Here is a 23,461-nt window from a genome sequence, read left to right as displayed (position 1 = left end):
CCCCATGTGTGTGGGACCCGCAGCCTTCTCTGCAGGTTTACAGTGGCATCCTGTGGCAGGTGAGCAGTCAAACAGGCCCAAAGCCAGGGAGCTTTGTCCTGAGGCCCAGAGGCAGGACAGCGGCAGGAGATGGAAGAGCCTCTGCATTCTCCTCAGGCCTTGCTGGGATTTCTCTCAGGAACTTCCGAGGGCCAGAGATGTCAGCAGTCCTGAAGCCCTCAAGTCTCCTGCCAGCTCCTTCTGAAAGGCTAGGGTAGTGGCTGCCTGGCGCCCAGGAGCCCTAGAAAGCAGGAGGACAGTTTGCAGCAGGGCAGAGGGCCTCCTCTGAGGGACACTGACCTCTGGTGGCTTTAAAAATAACAGCAAACTGGGGAACCGAGGTTAAAACAAACATTTATTTAACAAATTATATTAAGATACAGTCACACAGTGAGACCTCCCTCTGCCAAGCAGTCACCTTGAATAAATACACAGGAAGGCAGCTGTGCCTAAGGTCCTTGTCCCAGCGCCACATGGTGGCCCAGTGGCTCACAAGCCTTTGAAGGGGAACAAAGCCTGGTCTCCTGTTGCAGATGGCCACAGTTGCTCAAGGCTCTTGCCCAGAGCGGGTGGAGAAGGCTGGGCTGCCCTGATGTGCCGGGCACCTGAGAGGGAGCCTGGTACAGGGATGGAGCCCAGCCTCTTCATCAGACTCTTGGGCTCAGTTGGACACAAACCAATTCTGTGAGTTCAGCCCTTTATGGCCTGGCGGCACACTGAGGCCCTTTTCTACCTCCCTGGCCATGAGTCCACAAATGTGGAAGGATGCTACAAGGCTGGGGAACCCTCAGGTGTGGGGAGCACACAGGTCAATCAGACTCTCAGCCTGACCCATGACTGGAACCCACTGCCATGGTGTGATGACATCTCCAGGGCAAAAGAAAGCCTACAGGGATGGACACAAAGGCCAGGTGGTTGGCCCAGGGGCTTTGGGATCAGATTCTGTCTGCCACTGGCAAGCTTAGAGACATGCCTCAGGCTCTTCATGTGACAGGGCAAAGAGCACCCACTCTTGGCTTGTTTGGGGGATGACAGGAAATGTGCTTAAGACTGCCAAGCCAAGTGGAAGGGAGGGGTGTGTGTGCTTAGTACCTCAGTCTCCTTGCTGGATGTCCTTCTGACAGAGGGGCTTCAGCATGACCTTGGCCACAGGTGGCCACATGCTGCTGACCACCAGGAAGTAGTCATGCCATGGCTCTCATCTGTCCCCCGAGGAGAGTGGGCTCTCAATGCCCCACATGGCAGAATTAGGCTGACATAAATTCTTAGATTTGGTCTTATGATAAATTTGTAAGTGAGCCAGGAGCCCCCCCCCCCACTTGTCACCCATGTGCCATTTCCAAGGCCTTTAGGAAGAAACCAACTTTTCAGAGTGTGATGGTGGGGAGAGGGACCTGTGCTCTGGTCAGCCATTTCAAGAGAGATGTGTGTGCTCGGCAGGGACAGCAGCAGTCGTGGGACATGCTGGGAGGGGAGGGGAGACCCACGGGAGAGGCTATGGCTCTTCATGTCTCCCAGCAAGTCCTTGTGCTCATCTGACAGTGTGCCTGTCACACGGTACCCAAAGGCCACTCAGTGCTGCTGTGAGCCACAGCCCTACCTCCCAGGTCTGGGTCTGCTGGGTCCACACAAGGTGGACATGGGTATGCACACACGACCATTACCATCACCAGAAGACAAGAAACCAGGGGTTGGGTGCAACCTAGAACCTACCACAGACACCAAGTCGTCCTCAACACTTCAAAAGCTAGAAGCTGTTGGTGCTACAACATTCTCAGTCAGGGTTCTTCAACTAAGTCCAGCATCGGGAGGGCTCCAGCTCAGTGCATGTGCCCCGCCCTCCTGCCAGTGGCCGGGTCCTGTGGGAGAGCACGCATGGGCTGCAGAGCTCTCCTTTCTCCAGGAGCCGCCTTACTTGGCCGTCTGGATTACTAACGAGGGTCCACAGTCTTCAGTTTTGAACTTCTAGGACCCGAAAGAGCTACAGAGAAGCCACATTCCCCTCTGAGAGGAGAGGAGGGCCTTCTGCATCACGTGGCAGGTGATTTCATAACTGGGGAATGGACGAGGTGGTCAGACAGTGTACAAACTTAAACCAAGTCCAGAGCTTTGTGCCCAACCCTCCCAGTTAACTCAGATGGATGGCTTCCCCCTCTGTTGGGCCTCAGGTCACACAAGCCACTTGATGCTGCACCAGCAGCAGCAGCAGCTGCCGCCGCTACAGGTCCTTGGGATCCCCAGGTTGTGGAGCCATCTGGGGTCAGTTCATTAGCTCCTTTGAGCACCAGCGTGGCACTAGGTTTTGCTAGAGGTGCCTATGTTGAACCCATGGGCCTCTGGGGCATCAATTTCCATGACCTGTGCTAACAGGAGGCTGTGGGGCTCAGAGGCAAGGGGTTGATGGGTACCCCATAGAGTGTGCTCACATCTGAGGGAGGAGGCGAAGTGACCCTTCCTGACACATAGAAATGAAGTACCATCAAGCAGAGAGGCTGGCTGACTGGGGAGGAAGGGGAGTCCACAAAGGGCCCGAGGGTCTGGCACAGAGGAGGGCTGTTGTAGGTTGGTGAGGTATTTTTGGCCCTGCCCCGGCTCATGCCATCTTGTTGGCTTGTTCTTGCTCCTCATTCTTTTGCACCGTGGGCGCCCAGCTACCTGTGGCTGTCTCTAGAGCTGTAACTGGAGAGGTTTGTACCATGGCCGCCGACCACTGTGCAGATCTTCACATCCACAGGTGCTCTGGGGACCAACGTCAAGCCCTAAAAGCCAACTGTGGCAAAGCAGTGCATCACAGTGAGGCTGAGAGCTGGGACCTCGGTGACCTCTGTTTTCATGGCAACACATGTGGGGTTCAACTTGGCACCTCGGGTTGACACCTGTGAAATGTCATGGCCCAAATTCTGAGGCCTGGGACAGAAGAACTTTTTAAAACAGCAGCTCCCCTGTGGAAGGTGCCTTCTAGACAGTGGGGTGGGCCGGGCTGTGAGGAGTTAGCGCCTTTGTACCATTCTTCTCAGAGCATTCGCTGTGTCAGTTGCCACCGAGTCAGGGCACCAGGCAGGGCATATGGAGCGGTTGTCGGCATGTGGAGGCTCCACAGATGAGCCCTTTGTGGGGATTGGCACCTGTGGCTGGGCACAGTACCTTAGCAGCCAAGTTTCCATCCAGGTAGGCATCCAGGTAGGCACCCAGTCACCTCCCGTCTGTGCTCTCTGGACGTCCAGTGTGTGGAGTGGGGTAAGAGTCCACGGTTGTCTCCAGTGCATCTTAGGCCTGCGTTCTCAGTGCTGTCATGAAACGCATGGGCCACTGGAGCCTGCTGACCAGGGTTGCTTGTTCCCAGGTGGCTGGGTCAGAGGCCATCAGTGCATCTTGCAGGGTTCTAAGGGAAGCAGTCAACCCTGGAGTCTCCCAGGAGGGAGCTAGTGGCTTTGTGGGATTTCTGTGGTAGGTGATGGTCAGTTGAAGGGGAGCCAGTGGGTGTCGCTGGGTGTCTGGAGTATGTGCCCAGGCCCTCATGGGTGGGTGACTCCAGGTAAGGAAGGAGTTTTTTTTTCTTGTTGGGTAAGTGGTCATCACACAGGAGCCTCTGGTCACTAACAGCACATACATTAGTCACAATTATAAACAATGTTCCTGGGGAGGCAGAGAAGTCTTGTCAGGCGAGCTGATGACCATATATGACCAAGCAGCTGCCCAGAGTCTCTTGGTCAGTGAGCAGGGCAAGCAGAACGGGCAGGTGAGGGAGGAAGTGACGCTTGCCCCAGCCACCCCATCAGTAGTCTGGGCATTGGGTAGGAGATGTCTTCTCTCCCAGGAGGCTATAGGCTCCTCAGGACTGGGGGATCTGCTGGCACCGGGTAGGGCTGGGTGGGAGCCGAGCTGCTGCGCTCTGCTCGGTGCGGAAACTGTATTCGTACTGCAAGAGAAGGAAAGAGGCAGAGTCAGGCCACAGGACCCCAGAGAAGGCTGAGCAGAGGGGAAGCTCCTGTTGAGCCTTAGGCAGAGTGACTGCAGGACAGGCATCCAGGCTGAGAACTGGGGCTTGGATAGCATTTCACTCTGTGTGAAAGTGTGTGTGTGTGTGTGTGTGTGTGTGTGTGTGTGTGTGTGAGAGAGAGAGAGAGAGAGAGAGAGAGAGAGAGAGAGAGAGAGAAGGGGGGCTCAGAAAGTGACAATGGGTAGGTATCTTTCACAATCCTTGCCTGTCTCTGCATGGTGAGACTTTGGCACCAGCAGTGTCCACTACCAGTGCCAATGGCAAGCTCACATGAGAACCTTGTGCCATGCTGAGAGGCAAGTCCCTTCCTGCTCCAGTTGTAGCTAAAGGAGGGACCACTCCAAGGCTCTTGGAGACAACCTGAGAATGGACTCCATGCCTGACCAGAAGCCTCTCTCAACCCTCAGGTCCTGGGACTCCTTGCTGTGCACCATCCATGACGGCCACCCCAGTGACCCGAGGGCCAAGGGAAAGGCTTCTGGGCTGCTCTCGCAACTGGACACCCTCTGTAACGTTTTCTCACTGCACCAGAGCTTTCCTGATGGGGACTCTCACAGCTACACAGACAGGCCAAGGAGCAACTGGTGGTGGTGGGAGTGCCAGCGTGTGTGAGCCTGCCTTTTGCTGGCCATCCTGAGTCAAGAGCCAGTCTATGGAGGATTATTAACTCTTGTACTGGAAGACTCTAATTCTATAGAGTAAATTCTGGCAGTAAAAGACTCCACATCCAGTGTAAACTCTGAGAAGATGCAAGTACCCTGGGTGGGAGAGGGGCCATGCTGTTCACTCGAGGGCTGGAGTATCTGACACCCATATGTGGGCACAGGGAGGTGCAAGACACGGTTCCTTATCCTGGCAGAGGTGAAGAGGGGTTGTGGGATAGCCTGGGGTGCCCCATTAGCCGAGAGGCATTTATGTTAGTGGATGTCAAACACGTTCAATAGATCAGAACTGGTGAGAGGTGGAGCCTGGAAATGCTTCCCAGCAGAGAGGAGGTCCATGAACTGCTGTCTGTGAGCTCACTCTGTGAGCACACCCACATAATACTCAGCCTGTGGAGGAGTGTGTGGCCAAACTGTAGCAGGAGAAGCTGCAGACCCCAGTCAGGCTGTGTGGCCCCGCCAGCCTCACCACACCCCCAAAGGGAGCTGCCCTGAGAAAAAGGAGTAGCTGAGGTCATGACCAAGGAGCCACTAAAGATAGCACCCATGTGACCTGTGAATCCTGTCTTCCTGTTCTGGATCTTGGTGGACTCATTTCTAAGGTGGGGTGTGGCCAGCCAATTCCAGAGGTGGCACAGACCCATCCTTGGTGGCAAGCAGTTTCTACTAAACAGCTAGTGGCTATGAGGGGAGCCAATCAGAGCGCCCACAACTCCTCCTGACACTCTCCTACCCTCTAGTGACCCTTGAAGGCACAGGACGACATCCCATCAGGCAAACACCATTTTATCAGGCTATACCCAAGACGCTTCAGGCAATGGTCGGCACAACACTGCCACCTGGTGGCTGCTTATGTGTGTGCATGTCAGTGACTAGTAACGCATTAGATCCTCTGTTGGCTTTATCTTTCTCTGCTGGGGGTGATGGAGTGGTGGTGGGAGAAGGAGTGTTTGGAGGATGGGGGTCATGTTGGGAAGACTGAAAAGTCACAAGTCCTGTGGGCTCATAGGATGGTGTCATAGGGGCCCAGGACTAACTACCACCTCCTAGGGTGATTGTAGAAGGCATAGTGCCCAAGCTAGGGCACTTCTTGGAACAGGAGCCTTTCCCAGGGAAGAGCAAAACCATGGAAGGGCAGAGGTGCAGGGATTAATGGTAGAGGCTTGAGGGTGGAGAGCCTAGGGGCTGTTCCCAACAGTACAAAGGCCTGGAACATCAGGACAGCAGTTCAGACAGAGGAGGCACAGGCTGGGGAGAGGACAGGGATGTAGTTTTGCTAGTGGCTGGGAGAGAGTCCCCAGGAGTGTCCAGAGGGGGAGAGAGAGAGAGAGAGAGAGACAGAGAGAGAGAGAGAGAGAGAGAGAGAGAGAGAGAGAGAGAGAGTGAGAGAGTGAGAGTGTTAGAGTTAAGAGGTAGCTGGACCAGTGACAACAACATGTAGTCAAAAGACAAAGAGGATGGGGGCCCTGGGGCAGCATAAGAGGTGTCACCCTGGGGTGAGATACAATAGATCCTGACTTGGAACCTGCCAGCCCTAGGCTAGCAAGGATGCAATTTTGAGTGGTGGTCATGGGGTCTGGGATGGGTCTGATATATGCATTTTCTAGTGGCTTCTAGGTGACTGGATATTGGGGTCAGTTCTGAGAGCCAGCCTGACCAATCATGTGACCAGCATGACCATGGAGTGATGTGGGAAGGGTAGGAATGGGAGGGCAGAGGCTAGACCATGGTGGTCAGGTAGGTGAGGAGGAACTAGGGACGGGGAGGGTAGATTACCCCACTTTGAAAGCCAAGGGTGAGGTGCAGATGAGGGAAGGGGAAGGCCCATGTAGTGTCAGCAGTCAGGGCTGGAGACGCTGTCTGAGCTGTCTTGCCATTTCAGAAGCATGCCATGCTGGTGCTGTGCCCAGCTCCCAGGGCAGAAGGCCACTATTTCAGAAGTATGCTCTACTGTGGGCTCCCAGGGTGGGAGGAGACCCACGGGACAGTGGGACTGTCTTCATTTATTGCTGTCTGGTTGGCCTGGCCCCAGAATATCCTAGCCTGAGATTGGTGTTGGGCACATGGGAGCTGCAGCTTTCTGGGTAGTGGGTGGAGGAGTACTGGCTGACCAGGCAGTGGGCCTCCATGCCTGTGGTGGCTGGGAATAGGAGCAGGTCTCTGGGAGGGGCAAGGACCTGCCTTCCAGTTCATCCTCTGAATGCTCCTTTCTTTTGCACTCTGGCTTGGGGTAGAGAAGGAATTGCAAGCTCACACTTGCTTTTCCCCGAACTGCAGCACAAGCATACGGAGACCCTGGGGGCTGGCACAGCACACAGATCCCTCGGCCCCCGCCCTTTCCCTGGAGTTTTTTCCTTTTTAGGTTATCTTGGCTGGAAAAAGTTACCACCCCCACTCTTGTTTTCCCTAATTCCCCAAATGAAATTTCAACATATGTCCCCCGACATAATCCCCCTTAGGCCGTGGATAACCTTCCCACAGACGATGCCCTCCACCGGGGATTCTTCGTCCCCAAAATGTTTGCCCAAGAGACTAGGGCTGCTTCTGGAAGCCCTTTCACTCCCTTGGGCAAACAGAGAGTACCTTTGAAGGTGGATTTGAGCCCGGGTCTGTTTACTCAAGACATTAGTCTCCTGCATAAGAAAAACCTGCACTTGAGTACAAACAGCAAATCCTTTTTGAATTAAAAATATTTTCAATTAAAAAGCATTTGGTGTGCAGAGCCCAGTCCGGCTGAGCAGTGAAGGGCAGGGTGCCCTCTGGTGGACACAGCCTGTTATTGCAACTGTACAGCTGGCCTGGCTTAGAAAAGAGATATCACTGTCAGAGGCTCTGTAGGGGACTTTCCCAGAGGCCCCAGGACCTTGTAATGGACAGCTTCAGGGCTCTCGGGCAGACAGGTCAGACAGTGGGTCACAATTTCCACAAGCCCGTGCTCACCACAAGACCAGCATTGTGTTAGTAGGAGGTAGCAGCATCATAGAGGGTAGGTCACTGCAGTCTCACAGGGGAGCTGTGGGAGTCACTGGGGTGATCTGTGCCAACACACCCAGCAGTGCTTGTGACCAAGAGGCAGAGATGGGGGAAGCAGTGGCATTTATGAAAGGTCCTGAGTCCTTTTAATGGTCGGCAAGGTGAGGCACGCTTGAGATAGAAGTGCTTGCTACCTACCAAGGGGGCGGTGGGGGGAGGGGTGGGGATGGGGATGGTAAGCTCAGGCCCTCCTCCTCTCCTGATCCAGTGCCAGCCCTATCCACCTGGGAACAAGGCAGGCAGGAACACTACACTCTACAGACAGGAAGCAGGCCGGGGGAAGGGTCCAGCATCCTGAGACTCCAGAGTGAGCCAGGACAGTGCTGGCCCTGGCCCAGAGGGGCACCTGGAGCAAGTGCTGAGCTGGACAGGTGTCCATGCCCCCCTTGATGGGCTGCAGGTGGGACATGGGGCCAGGTGACAACCAGAGCAAAAGCAGGTAGTGTGGCACCAGATCACAGAAGGTCCTGGGAGAGTGTGGACCAGTCTGAGGGCCCCAGGTAAGGCCATAAATATAGGGAACTACAGGGCCAGAGCAAATACAGAGATGCTTCAGGGGTGGAGAACAATGGAAAGAAGGCTGGGCTGTCACAGATGGCCTAACACCAGGTCAGAGGGAACAGAAGAGGCTAGACCAGGCAGCCCAGGATAGCTATGAATTCAGTCTAGAACAAAAAACAAAAACAAAAAACAAAACAAAACAACAACAAAAAAAATCCCAACAATTTATTAAAACATCATGGATAGTTCACTTACTACTATTTTTTAAAGACAAGGTTTCTCCATGTAGCCCTGGCTAGCCTGGAATTTACTATATAGACCAGAATGGCTCATATTCACAGAGATCTGCCTGCTTTTGAAGTGCTGGTGTTAATGGCATGCACGACCATCTCTAGATCAAGTTTTTAAATTTTTTTGGAACTCAATCATACTGTTCTTGAGGATGAGCTTTGTAAATGACTGTGTGGCTCAGAGAAGTTGCAAGGCTGGCCACAGTCGCCCACCTGCCTGCTCTTCAGGCCTCCCCTGGGCTATCCCATCATCCCCCACCTCCGAGGCACTGCCATAGCCTGAACTCAAACCCATATCCCATTTGTAAATAAATTCTTAGATGTCAGCCCTTCCTCCTGCACAGCTTGACCTCCAGTGAGCCTCCGTTCTGCAAGGTGCCCTTTCCCTCATGGGCTCCTGTTCTCCAAGGTGTGTCTTATATCTGGGGTTCAACCCTGGGAAGGACTGGAGCGGGCCTGCTGTGGGGCAGTGTAGGAAGCCGCAGCTTGTGCTGGCAGAATCCGCCATTGCAAGATGGCGCTGGCATCCGGTGCTCCTCCTAGTAAACAAGTAAACCGCGCATGTGCTATGGTAAAAGCGCGCCAAAGTCAAAGCCCATCCCAGGGCGTTTTGGCAGGCAACGAGTAAGCAGCCAATCAGAGGTGAACACACCGCTCTAAGGGTATATAAGCAGTGCCTTTTCCGGGCCTGGGGTCTTTCTCCATTTTCTTTTGGAATAAACGTTTGCTGCGGAAGGATCCTGGTGTGGTGCCCGTGTGCGTTCTTGCTGGCGAGACGATTACACGCGGGCCACAGGGCAGGCCTGCTGCACTGCTCTCCTGGGATGGGTTAGCTTAGACTTTGCGTCTGCCCTCTAACCAGGACTCCAGATAGTCTACTTAGCATCCAGGGCTGGGAACTTCTGGACCCATGCATGGACCTCAGGCAACTGAAGGGCAAGGCTGAATGACAGAGAGGAGGATGACTCTGGGGTCCATGTCTTATCAATGTTTTTTTCTATGTGAGTCTGTGTCCCCAGCTTCTTAGACATGAGCAGACTGGGTAACAGCAAGGCCCAGTAAGAGTAGGGGACCTGGGTTCCTAATGGGGCAGGATGACCATCAACATGACAGTAAGCACACCAGTTCTGTTCTCTCTGCATGTGGACTCAGTAGAGCCACACACTACCCTACTCCCATGGAGCGACCGCCAGCCTCCATGCCTCTCCTGGAGAGAGGTGTATACTTCCTGGCTGCCACATCACAGCGGCAGCAATATCACTGTCAGCAGGGACACATCATGAAGCAAGATGAAGAGCCCTGTACCATGATTATTAAAAGTTGAAAGTGAAAGACACACAGCTGAGAACACGGAGCAAGCGTCCTCTATGGACACAAAGAGCCTTCCCTTGCTGTGGTCCCACAGGGCAGGCATCTGTGGGTATAGCCTGCTTGCTGGGGAGGCCTGGGGATTGGGCAGGACTGTGGAGATGTATGTGCATGAGTGCGTGTACTGGAAACCACAGCTGTGGTTGAGATGGCATTTCAGAATTCACCTGGATATCAAAACAAAACAAACAAACAAAAAGGCTGTCTGCAATGCTCCCTCTTCTAGGTCCTGGCAGAGAACACCTGAGGAGACACTGCCTTCAGGCAGGGAATGCAAAGCGGCCTAGGATGCTCGGTGGAGGTCCCATCCCACTCCATCTTTGCTACAATGCTTGCCTTTGTCACCTCTGCCTAGCAACTTTTTCTAGCTCTGCTTGGGGAGTGCAGTACATTAACATGTGGGATAAAAGTCCCATAAACCTGAAGAAAAAAGTAGAAATCCTCCTTTGAAGGACTGGCAAAAACCAACCGTTCACCTCTGCTTTTGCACAGGTAGGTGTGTTAGTAACGTGACCCTGACAGAGAATGTGTTGCTGATGAGACCCTGACAGAGATGCTGACTGGACGCCCATCTCTGCTGCAGCTACTACTCCACAGCTCTTTAACTTACATGCTGTGTGCTCCAGGCCACCATGCTGACAAACTGTGGCTGACAAACTGTGGTAGCCACTTTCAGGTGCTACTGCCTCCAACAAAACTCAAAAGATGAAGCAGCGTTCTCAACCTGTGGGCCGCAATCTCCTGGCAAACCTCTACCTCAAAAAAATGTTTACATTATGATTCATAACAGCAACAGAATTACAGTTATGAAGTAGCAGTGAGATAATTCTATGGTTCAAGGTCGCCATGACACAAGGAACTGTATTAAAGGGTGGCAGCACTAGGAAGGCTGAGGACCACTGAGATAGAGACTCAGTCATTAGGAGAACTCACTTCTCTTGTAAGGGAGCTGAGTTGGGATCCCAGCACCCACACTGGGTGGCTCATCGTTCATAACTCCAGCCCCATGGGGTCCAATCCCATCTTTTGGCCTGTGAGTACACCCTCACACACATAGCATCCACACATGCAGATACACAAGATGCAAAATACAAAATCCCAAAGACAGTGGAGGGAGCTAGGGACTCAGAGCATGGTGCTGCATGTTAATATGCAGGGAGAAAAAATGGCCATGTTCACAGATGGCCAAAAGCCCGGTGCTGAGAGACTGCACCCATCCTGTAAGATTATGAGGGAAAGAGAAACACATGGCCAATTCTCAAACAGGAGAAAAGACAAACACACAGGGTAACATAACGGCCACTAAAGAGGCCAGGGGACCTGGAAGGGCCAGCCGAGGGGAGGGTACACCAGGAAGGGGACAGGTGCTAACTACACGAGAGGCCAGGTCAGTGTCTGGTCTGCTTGTCTGTGGGTAAGGTGACAAGGACAGCAATGTTACTGTTGCTTCCGGTTAGGAGAGGTCTGTTCTAGATCACTGGGAGCTTTCTCTATACACGTGACAGATGAGATAGCACAAGCAACAGTCCTGCTGACAGGAGCCATAGAGACACAGAACACCCAGTCATGTCCTGAAAATAAACAGGAGTGGACTGGGCATGTGGCTCAGTCTGTACGGTGCTGCCCAGCATGCACAAGCTCCTGGGTTTGATCCCCTGCACTGTAAAAACCTGGCATGGTGCTGCATGCTAGTAACCTAGTACTGGGAAGTAAAGACAAGAGGACCAGAAGCTGAAGACCATCCTCAGCGAGATACAGAGTTTAAGGACAGCCTGGGCTACTTGAGACCCGACCTCAAAAGAACAACAGAAAGAAACACGTGAGAATTCATTAAAGAAAACCCTTTGGTTTCCCTTTGGCCGATATGCAAAGACCCGGGTAAGCAAGTGGACACACATGTAAGATGTCAGCCATCCTATTACCCATGATGCCAGAACAGTCTAACAAAAAACAGAACATTGTGTGTGTGTGTGTGTGTGTGTGTGTTGTCCATTTTGGGGCTGGGCTCTCCACAGTCTCATTCTCTGTGGGTTCAGTGCAAGGAGGATCTTCCCTGATTGGGGGGGGTGTCACACCCCTCCCCTCTCAGGCAGATGATGAGATAGTCAGCAGGTAAAGGTGCTCGCTACCAAGCCTGACGACCTGAGTTCTATCCCTAGGACCCACATGCTGGAAGGTTACAAACTGTCATCTGCCCTCTGTATGCATGCACCCAGAATAAACAATGTACTGAAAGCTGCTGATGGAAGATGGAGCGGTGGTGGCACACATCTGTAATTCCAGTTCTTCTGAGGTGGAGGCAGGAGACTCATGAGCTCAAGGCCAGCCTGGATTATACATCGGGACCCTCTCTCAAAATAAAAACAACAAAACAGTTTGTACAATCGATCCTTGGAAAGCTGTAAGGTTCAGACGGAATAATCATGCCTCTAATTAGGAAAATCCCGGGGGCACGCAGAGGGAACTCAACTAACCCAGCATATGTGAGAGCGTACCACAGAGCAAGAGGCAGGACAGAAGGCACAGGAAAAGCCCCAATGTGCACATGGAAAGATGGGAAAAGATGACACAGACAGCTCACAGAAGAAAATGATCTGAAAACTGTCTAAACCTTAGAAATAAAGCCAGCTCTAGAGTTTTCTTTCCAGTACCTGCTAAATGGATCAAGGTAAGTGTTTAATATTTTAGTATTTTAAAATATAAAATACAGAAGGGAGTACGGTGGTTTTTATTGTAAGAATGCCATGAAAACAGAATCCAAAGCATTTCCCCAGCCCCAGCGTTGCCTTCTTTAAAGCATAAAGGGCTTTTAGAAGTAAGAGGGGAGGAGTCAGCCTGAGAGGGGTGGGGCCAGCCCGAGAGGGGTGGAGTCAGCCTGAGAGGGGTGGGGCCAGCCTGAGAGGGGAAGAGTCTGACACCCCCTCCAATCAGGGAAGCTCGTCCTTGCAGTAGATAACAAGAACCACCAAGGACTGAACACATAGAGAGTAAGAAACTGGAGAGCTCAGCCCTAAAGGGGACATTTGTGTCACACCCCTTGGCAAGGCTCTGGGATTTGCAAGGAAGCCGGGACTGAAAGACTTCTAAGAGCCAGCAGTGGAGGCTGGAGAGGCAGATGGCCCAGCAGTGAAGAATGCACACTGCTCTCCCAGAGGACTCTGTTCTGTTGTTCTGGTCCCAGCTTAAGTTGGGTAGCTCTCAGCTGCTGTAAGTCCAGCTCTGGGGGATCTGATGCCTCTGACTTCTTCAGGTGTTCTCACATGCATATGCCTACACCCATCCCCCACCATGTAACTAAAAATACATTCTAAAAAAAAAAAAGCAGCCAGAGGCCCTCGGTAACATCAGGAATACGGTGTTTCCCAGACAACAGGACAGTTGAACATGAGCTCACAATTATGCTTAGACCAGGGCAAGCTCCAGCCAGCCAGAATCTTTGCTTCAGAGGTTAAGGTAGACACGAAATCCCACTCCTAGATGAAAAATATTGGCATTTGCTAGCTGCTGGAAGAAGGAGAGTCTTCATTGGTGTGACCTCTAATGGGATGACCACATGCTAGGGCAGACTCAACTGTCACCGAAGGCTAGTTGGGTAGCACAAATTTGACTCAATGGAAAAACAAAACCAAACCAAAAGACAAAACCCAGAAATCTCAAAGTTGGGTGGGAAGTGGTGGGAGGATGGAAATAAGAGGAGCTGGGGGTTGAATATATTCAAAATACATTGTATGAAAATTTCAAAGTATCACTAAAAAGCAAGTGATAATGAGATAGAGAAGTGGTGGTTCTCAACCTGTGGGTCACGACCCCTTCAGGGATCAAACGATCTTTTCACAGAAGTCGCACATAAGGTACCCTGAAAATCAAATCTTTACACTATCATCATGACAGTAGCAAACTACAGTTACCAAGTAGCCACAAGATAACTTCCTGGTGGAGAGTCACCATGCGTGTGAGGAACTGTATGAAGGATGGCAGCATTGGGAAGGGTGAGAAGCACTGGCTTAGAGGTAGTTTTTGCTGTGTGCATATGAAAACCTGTGTTTGGCTCCCCAGAACTCACACAGCCAAACTTGCCAGCATGCTCCTGTAATGCCCAGGCCATGCTGCAGCAGCAGGAGTATCCCTGGGTCTCACAGGCCAGCTGGGCTAGAGAACAGCCGCTCCAGAGTCAGTGAGAGACCTTATCTCAAACGATAGCTGGAGGGTGACACAGAGGACACTTGATGCTGACCTCTGGACTCTGCACAGATCTCTGCATGGGTGAGTGCACCCCCATGCACCTCGAGGAGGGGAAAGGTGAGGGAAAGGGAAGGGGATACATATTACATACGCTAGAGGAAAACCAAGAAGCCAGGAGCACCAAGTAAGCAAGCAGCAGACAGCCAGTGATGACAACAGACCAGTGTGGGGACCGTGGAGACTGTCATCTCTAGAGTAGGTGGCACAGTGTTTCTGGGCTGGGTTGGGATGTAGAGAACGTTAGCCTTGTGCTCCTATGGCTGGGGCTGAAGTGGGTTCATCTCCATCTGGAAAGCAAACTAATATTCCCCTTTTAAAGAAACCCATACCCGGGAGAGCAAAGCCACACACACAGCAAATCAAGTTACACACACTGAGAGAGAGTCACTGCAGATGACCCCAAATTCACTCAGCAGGTGGCTGGCTAAGTGCGTACATACAAGGGCAAGGCATGTGGGGTGAGGATGCACCCCACAAAGCCACAGAGAAATCCCCCAGTGCCAAGCATGAGAACCCTCTGAGCTGGTGGTCAGAGGGACTACTATACAGCTTATTGCTGCTGTTCCTCTTTACCTCCTAGAGCTGGAAGGTAACAGGCTGCTGCAGAAAGACTGGGAGGAATGGAGGAGAGCTGAGTGGAAGCCTCTTCCCTCAAATAGACAAAAGCTCTGGAGAAAACAATGAAAAGTCCTACTGAGCTGTAATGAAGCACCACAAGGAACAGCATGGAAAGATGCACCCGAGGGCAGCAGTGGCACCTTAGAGGTAACAACCAAAGCTGCCTAGTTGAACTTAAGGCCTGCTCAGTATGAGGAAACTCATGCCTGATACTGTGAACCTGTGGCTGCTGAGGCCATGGACCTAGAAAGGAACGTACTCTTGTCAGTGACAATCATTTCCAGCAGCATTCTAAATCCTTCCCCTTATGCCCACAGATAAGTGTGGCTCTCACTCTTGATCCAAGATACTTCTTTTCACAGAAGACAAGAGCATTACAGAAGCTACAACTGGCCAAAATGTAGAGACCCTCTGACTGTGGGGTGCCCAGGTTCAGCTGATAAATATATAAACTCTACCCCAAAGATTCAAGGAACATTGAAGACAACGTGGGAGGTGCATGGAGGGTGGAGACTGTCAAAGCCAGTGACCAGGATGTCAGCTACAAGATAGTTGTGCTTATTAAATCTCAGCAATGTGGCTGCTCAGACAAGACCTGCCCAGTGATGCCATTAGCTGACATCCCAACGTGGATGGTGGAAACTCTCACATGGCTCCAATACTAGAGGAAGAGCTACCAGCAACTAGTGATTGCTGAAAGATGGGGAACCAGTCTTCTATAAGATGAACCTGATAGATTACAATCTTATGTGGTCAGCCAACCCATGAGGTCATCCCTAAACAAAGACGGACTAGCAATATTCAATGGACTCAAGAGTGTGTGTGTGTGTGTGTGTGTGTATGTGTGTGTGATTGAAGAGGTCATGAAGTTGAAAGGGAGTGTGAGAAACACTGGAGAAGCTAGGGGTGGGGTGTAGTGATAGAAATACAGTATTATTGTATGAAACTCTTGAAAAAGTGTTTTGTTGTTTTTAAGGCAGGGAGTGTGGCCAGTAGAAGGAATAGCTGCAAACTGCATTCTGGCCAGTAGTGGCAAAGAGTCTCTCCATCTGCTGCAAAAGAGGCCTCTTTGATGAAGGGAGGCTACATCTCTGTGGGCATAAGGGGAAGGTCTTAGAATGAGCAGGAGTAGGGAACAGGTTACAGACTGACTACAAGCTTGCTGGTGTAATGTTGGTTAGATGTGTGTGTCTGAGGTAGGCAGCACATATTCACTCTTTACTTCACATGTTTCTGAGTTTGTATTTTTATGCATGTGCATATGTCTGTAGGGAAAACTTGATGCCTGGGTAGGAAGAGACAGCTCAGTTGGTAAAGTGTCTGCCATGAAAGCACGAGGACCTGAGTTCAGATCACAAGCATCCACGGAAAGGCCAGTGTCACCCGAGTGGTGGGAGAGAGATCTCTGGAGCTCACTGGCAAGGCTAACCTAGCTCAACAAATGAGCTCCAAGCTCACTGCAAGACGCTGCCTCAAAAAGTGAGGTACAGAGAGAACCAAGGAAGATCCCCCCATGATGATCTCCAACTGGGAGGAGTCCCGAGTTTGCTTCAAATGACGTCATACCAGTGAGGTCCTCTTCAGTGGGAGAGGAGGGTATTGATGCTGGGCTGTGGCATGAATCGCGGGTGTATGCCTATGGTCAGCAGAATGAGGCGGGGTGAGCCAAACGTCCTCACACGTTGGAAGGCATCTTTTATGTCTTTAGAAATGCCATTTAACCCACTCATAAGGTTCTTCAAAAAATTTTAATTTTTCTTTGTAGCTGCAGCCATTGCATGTACACTCACTGTGCAGTGAGGCATAGTACAAACTGATGCGCTCAGCTCACTGCTATGCCCCTGCCTCACCATGCACTGTCTTTTGCAGTTTTTTCGTTTTGAGCAGGAATGGTCTCAAGACAGTGTGAGCTCTGTAAAACTTTGGATGGGGCCTTAGAAGAATATGCTGGAGTTTATAAGAGTCTACTGGATTCATTACACTTGGTGCATGAGGGAGGAAGAGAGGTTTTTCCAAGTATTTTGCCTTCCCAGCCAATAATAAAGCTATTGAAAGGACACGGTGAAGAACATCTTACCTAGCAGAGGCAGCCATGTAGTCCAGTGTAGTTCAAGACACAACCAGTAGATGGTGCAAAGGGACCACATATTTCTGTGGCTGCACCTCAGCCCCTCATCAAATCAGTTCATATGCATAAGCACAAGGAAACCTTTCCAAAAGCAGAAAGGAGGGAACAACTGGGCTGGATCTGAACACTTTGCAGTGATAAAATTGGGACTCTGCCATTTCATTATGAATACAAAACCTGCCTGGCTTTCCTCCAGCAGACAGGGCTCCCCAGCCCATCCTAACCGCGTTCACTTGAAGAGGCCCTAACAAAGTGGACATCTAGAAGTTGGATTTGAAAATTCTTTTAACCTCATGCTGCCAAATGTGGTTCCATTAATTTCACCTCTGAGTCGTGACGTAAATGCTATCGGGATCAGCCCCAAGCTAAATAAGCAATAAGCCTCATTTTTCAACACGCAAACACATAAAGATGTCAGCTCAAACTGTTTACTAATTAACACTTAAAAAGACACAAATTAGATATGCGTGGCTAAGAGCAATTATAATCAAGACGAATTCCTCTAGTCATTTGGGAACTGGGAAAAAAAGCCTAATTGCTGGAACCAATGTTTTAAAAACTGAAATCACGCCAGTTAGCAAATATGTTCATTTAAAGAGTATCTCACGTGACTACACTCCTGAGGCCTGACTACAAACGGGAGAACAAGGATAATATTTAGGGATAAAATTAAAATTTTAAGCTCTCTTAGATTTATAACTTCTTCATTATTTATGTCTGCAAACAGCAACCCATAAAAACCTGTAGCAATTAAGTGGTTAAATGAGCTGCCTCCCTTGTCAGTTTTAAGGGGTGATTAATATTAGATGGTCCCTCTGCTAATGAGACGCTCCTTTTTCAGTTTTCAAGTCCTCTGAAAATGGAGGCTGTCTGTTCCACCAGGAAGCAAGGTAGGCTAACAAGAGAGCTGCTAGCCACAGCCCCATATACCTTGTGGAGGGTTCTGGGTGAGCCTGTTCACACGGGGTCTGCAGAGACTGGTTTCCCTGCACTCTCTCATTACAGGGATCGTTGCTTCTGATTCAAAGGGTCTGTGTGGGATGAGCCCTGTATCTCGGCCTACGAGCCCTGGGACGGAGTGGGTGTGAGGCTGATCTGGTTGGGTTGGAGGCCCATGGCCGCACAGGTAGGTGGAAGGAAACAGAGGACCAAGACAGTTAGGGCAGGGATGGTTGTCTGGGAGGTGGCTGGAGAGAGAGAGTCGGGCACGCCCACCCTGGCTGCGACAGGGAATCCATCAGATAGAGAAATGGGGCAACTGCTTACAAGGGAAATAAAGAGCCATGGAGACGGGGAATATTTATATGCCCATCTACTCACTCAGAGGGAAGACGCTTCATCATGGATCGCTATGGAATTGCATTTTTTCTTCCCTCCTCAATGGAGCAGCTTGTGCTGGGGTGGGGGTGGAGTGGGCAGTGTGGTTTTGTGGGGACAGCAGCCCCACACTACCTTCCCACAGAGCCAAGAAAATAAGATGGAAGACATACTGTGTCAGGCCAGAAAACTTTGCTGTGACTCCTTGGTCACCTCCCATGGGAAGGGGGGAACAGCAAAAATCACTCTACTGCCTTGACCGAATTGACAGGTACCCGGCAGACAGGAGTGTGCGCCAAAGCTCTGAGAGGTGAGAGAGCGCCAGCATTTGGGCTCAGTTATTTTATTAATCATGGCTTCATCCATTTTCTACCACCCACATCTTGGTGTGTACCTGAATGCTGAGGTTTTTGTGTTTTCGATGACCCCTCCCCCTGCCACAATGCTGCTTGAAGGTGTTTTAAACGCCACCTTTCCTGGTGTCCTCCTGTGCTGTAAGGGCTGTGCGTGCCGCACTGCCTGGAAGCTCTGGGGATGTGAGAGTGGAGGCACTTGAAGGTCTCTGCCAGCTCTGAGGTGACCAATAGTGACACTATAGTGACACTATGCTATGGGGCACTGTCCTGTAGCTGGGGTTGGGGAGGCAAAGGGACTCGTCTGAGGTCTGGGCATGGATGCAGAGACGAGATGATCACTGGATTCCTGCTGGCTTCCAACAAGCTTTAGGCTCAGAGAGAGACCCTGGCTCAAAAGAATGAAGTGGGAAGGTTAGAGAGGACTCCTGGAGCCACCTGCAGGCATCCTTGTCTGGTCTCCACACACACAGGGCCTGCACAGCCCTCTGTGAATTCAAGGCCAGCTAGAGTTATATATACTGAGACCCTAACTCAAACCACAAAACAACTATGGGCAGATGTGGCATCCAACACAGGCAAACTGGGGACCTGCACCCTGTCCATGACATCATATCACTTAGATAGACACGTGGTTCTTGACCACAGATATGTGCACACCTGTGTGCTGCCTATAACAGTATCATGTGACCTACACCATCAACACATGGCACCTGACTATAGACACACAGATTCCACAGTGTCCTGACCATGATACTATGTCACCTCCACCATCAACACATCCATAAGGGAGTCTGTGGAACTTGGAGTTTGAGTGCTGACAGGCTGGTCATGCTGCCAGTCAGGCACGCTGCTTCCTTTGTGTTCCTTGCCTACCAGGATAAGTGTCACACCCTTCCTTGAGCGTGTACACTGCCTGTGCAGCACCAGGGGACTCAGTGTATGTCAAGGTTGTGGTGGCACCTGCACCGGGCAGGTGTTCTTGCTGGCAGCTGGCATGAGCTTTTGGTGTTGACATTTGTCTGAGGTTCTTGCTTCATTTCTAACTCTTAGACCGACAGGGCCAGCAGCTCCATGGAAGACCTGCTGGGAAAGGTGAGTGGTAGGCAGGGCTTCAGAAAATCCCCATGGCTAGGTGGGGTGCTCATGCTCGTGAAGTGGTTTGAATGAAAATGGCCACTCCAGGCTTGTATGTGTGAATGCTTGCTTCCTAGTTGGTGGAGAATTTGGGAAGGATGAGGAGGCATAGCCTTGTTGGAGGAGGTGTGTCACGGGGGGGGGCATCGGTTTCAAAAGCCCAAGTGGGCCTAGCGCTATTCTGCCATGAGATAATGGGTCAGATGGAGCGTTCAGCTGATGCCTGCTTGCCGAGCACCATGCTTCCTGCTGTGACGTCCATGGACTAACCCCTCAGACCCTCAGATATTGTAAGCCAGCCCGCCATGAAATGCTTTCTTCTATACGTTGCCTTGGTCATGGTGTCTCTTTATAGAAATACAATGACAACTAAAATGTTGGATGGACAGACTGACTAGTTGCCTTCAAGCTGTGCCCCCTTAGGGGAGGTGGCAGAGAATATACCTATTAGGCCACATTTGGTCCTTGTGTTTTCCCTGGAGCCACCTGCTGACAGTTTAGTTAGGGCCAGGGACTCTGGCTGTTCACTCAACCTCAGTCCAGGTTTCTTGTGCAGGGTGGCTGGACACCTTGCTCCCTGCTATGGGAAGGAGCCAGGGGCAGGATCTTAGGAGATGTTCAGGTCTTTAGTCCCAAATTCAAAGGTGGTTATCTGGGCCAGTGAGATGGCTCACTGGGGAAGGAGGCTTGTTGCAAAGCGTGAAAACCTGAATTCTAACCCTGGAACTCACGTGATGGGAGGAGAGAACAGACTTAGGCAAGTTATCTTCTGACGCCATACACACTGTGCCAGGCTCCCACTGCCACAAATAAATAAGTATATAAAAAATTAGAAGTAATCCCCTGCCTTCGGCATGCTATTTTTTGTTTTGTTTGGGGGCTGTGGCTTAACACATGTAAACACAAACCACGAGCAGAGCACATTTCTACCAGGCCCCGGGCTTCTTCACCAAGGCAGCCCAGCCTCCAGGGTATGAAAAAGAGAAAAGCAGATATCCTGACCCAGGCAGCACCATGCCAGCCCTGGGGACACTTGTTCTAAAAGATACCCTACCATCTTGCAGTGTGCACTTCCCGCAATGCTCCCCTGTCTTTCCTCATCCTCCAGAAAGCACCCTCAGCAGCAAATGCAGGCCAGCTTTCTTACCAGGACTAACAGTGAGAAACAGAGCAAGGCTCTGACAACCCCAGTGGCATCCCTCAGCTGCACACCTGGACGAGCAGACACTGCTCCTGCCCCAGCCCCAGGAAGAGAGAGGACAAAAGTGATGGACAGTGGAGATGGTGATGCTATCACTGTGCAGGTTCTCAGCAGAGCCCTGCTAAGCACTGCTGGTACTTCCCATTACTATGCCACCTGACAGAAAAGGCTCAGAAAAGCCAATCTGAAGGGCTGGGCTCAAGCCCAGGAGCTCCTTCCAGAGCTGTCCCCAATACCTGGTGCTGTGTCTCAGAAGCTATGCCCTAACTCAGAGTGCTGGGGTTAAGAAAATAGACCATAAAGACATGCTTGGCTAGGGGCCAGCCCCTTGAGTAGAGGGAGAACCTAGACATTTGGTGTTGACATCAGATGCCCTGGCCTGACAATGGGGTCTATCTACTTACTGCATCCAGGACCCAGGAGAACTGGTCTTCTAGTCTCCACTACTTCTACCAGGCCTGAGAGAACTCCTTTGAGGGGCTTCCAGCCATAAGATAGGACTAGGCTCTAATATTGCCTCATACAAAAGAGGAAGGTCACTTGGTCACTTGGGTGAGAACAAGACAGCCCCAAATTCTAGGACTGTGCCCATGGTAAGTACTTAAGAAAAAGATGCTGCTGCCAAGGGCCAAGGTGGCAAGGGCAGGGATGGACAGGAGGGGAGGGATGGTGATGCCCCTTTCTTGAGCATCCAACCCCAGCAGTGAGTACCTGTTGCCTCCAGAGTTTTCCATCTGTTCACATAGCACAAGCTGACACCCTTGGAGATAGCTTCTCCCATTACCCCAGCACAGACCAGGGGTGGCTTCCTGGGTTAGGCACCCAGGCTGCTCTAATGTCTGTCTATGTGTCCCTGCTCTATCTTGCTCTCCCACTGCATCTGGAGCAGGCTACCCTCTCAAACCCTCCCCTGGTACCCATGGGCTTCATCCCTAGGAGGTCCGCCTATGCTGGGTTCCTGGCAAATGCTCTTCACTAGCAGACGGACTGCAGAATCATTTTAAAGGTAGGTGAGATATTCTGCACAACAAATTTCTAGCATTGTGGTCAGCCATTTCCACTGTTGCCAGCAAGCAAGCAAACAAAACTGTAGGTGACAATCAGGGTTTTATGATTTACAGAGAATCAAAGACAAAGGGTGAGGTTTTCGTCTTGTTTTTGCTTTGACAGGCTTAGAAATTTGTTGTACTGCATTGATTCAATTTTCCTTGATTCCAGCCATCTTTCAATAATGCAGCCTGCTTCTGCTGGCTGGGTACATACGAGAAAGCCCCAAGGAACCAAGGATATTGAAATGGTTCTGCCATTTCCATCTTCGAGACAAATGTTCCTCTCTGAGGAGCTCTGATAGCAGCACGTGACTGTGGCAGTCTTCTCTGTGTAGACAGGATGTGCAGAATGAACAGGGACAAGCCCAGCAAGGCCTCCGTGAGACCCGCAGTCTCAGGCCTATCTCCTTGCACCTTTCGTTTGGACCCTGATCCTGGTGTCTTTTGTATGATGGCCAGATGCCATCAAACCGGCTAGTCAGATAGGGGTCTGGCTATGTATGAGAGACCTAGGACACTCCTCTGGATCATAAAGAGGTTTGGTTAAGTCTCTGAGACAGTCACGGTGACAAATGATGAGAAGTCACTAGTCACAGTCTATGTCAGGGGATGGGTGCATGCAACGTGACTCAGGGGTTTTCCCTCAGAAGGGCTCTTGCACCCATCTTCCCTACAACAAAGCCCCGACGGATGGACAGAGACCCTAAAGGAGTGAACAGTGCCCGAGTCCAGCATACTTACTTCCTTTTCAATCTCCGCCAGAGACTTGATGGTGATTCCCAAGAGATCAAAGGGCTGCATCTGAAAATATAGACCAAGTCACCCTTTTTGATGGCTGTAGAATGAATCCCCTCCCTTGCTTTTACGATAATTGTGATATCCAAACCATCCTACATTCCCACCCCTTCCCATGGGAATGGATATTGTGATGTTCAGTCGTCATGGGGTCCAGGGAGGAACCACAGAGAAATGGTGGGCTAAGCCGTAGTATCACAAGACTGCTTTGCCACATATCCACAGCACTGTGGGGTCTGCTGGGGGGTTGAGTAGGTTATGGCCTTCTGGGAGGTGTGTCTGCAGTCACCTACCTCATCTTCTCTTCTGCTACAAAGGAGAAAGTGAGATTTATGCTTTTGTGACGCAGTATGGGGCTGAAGTGTCTACACCAGCGGCCACCTTGACTGCCATCTCTAAAGAACAGTGTCAGGTCTAAGGAGGTCCAGGGGTCTGCAGTACATAGGGAAGGCGGGTGGATTCCAGATCTTTGGTAGTGATGGGGGAAGGAGATACCTGTCCATCAGGTCAAAGGTGGTGAGTGGGACAGTTTTGCACATTAATGAGGGCTCTGCAATCCCATGGACACTGGGACATTTCTTGTCAAATACACAGGCCAAGAGGGTCAGCTGGAGTCCAGAGGAGCCTCCCTGTCTGTGGGGCTGGAGGCTCCTTCCAGGTATACGAGCTCTGTATTTCCTAGGAGCAGCAAAAGCCCAGCCTTCTGCAGCCTTGCCAGCAGGTGAAGC

General features: G+C 51.2%; 1 protein-coding gene across 1 annotated transcript in view; it reads right to left on the bottom strand.

The window, feature by feature from the left end:
• Positions 1 to 375: 375 nt before the first annotated feature.
• Positions 376 to 23,461, bottom strand: part of Mvb12b (multivesicular body subunit 12B) — a 149,057-nt gene continuing 125,971 nt past the window's right edge. Inside the window, exons 9-10 of the mRNA XM_028756971.1 lie at positions 22,680 to 22,739; positions 376 to 3,958 (exon numbers count right to left, since the gene is read on the bottom strand). Coding sequence (XP_028612804.1) covers positions 3,872 to 3,958; positions 22,680 to 22,739 — 147 coding nt within the window. The 3' untranslated portion in view covers positions 376 to 3,871. The remainder of the gene's footprint in view (positions 3,959 to 22,679; positions 22,740 to 23,461) is intronic.

The sequence above is a fragment of the Grammomys surdaster genome, unplaced genomic scaffold (assembly GCF_004785775.1).
Source record: "Grammomys surdaster isolate TR1022 unplaced genomic scaffold, NIH_TR_1.0 126133, whole genome shotgun sequence".
Lineage (NCBI taxonomy): Eukaryota > Metazoa > Chordata > Mammalia > Rodentia > Muridae > Grammomys > Grammomys surdaster.
The sequence above is the reverse complement of the archived record's forward strand: the minus strand, read 5'-3'. Positions and strand labels throughout refer to the sequence as shown.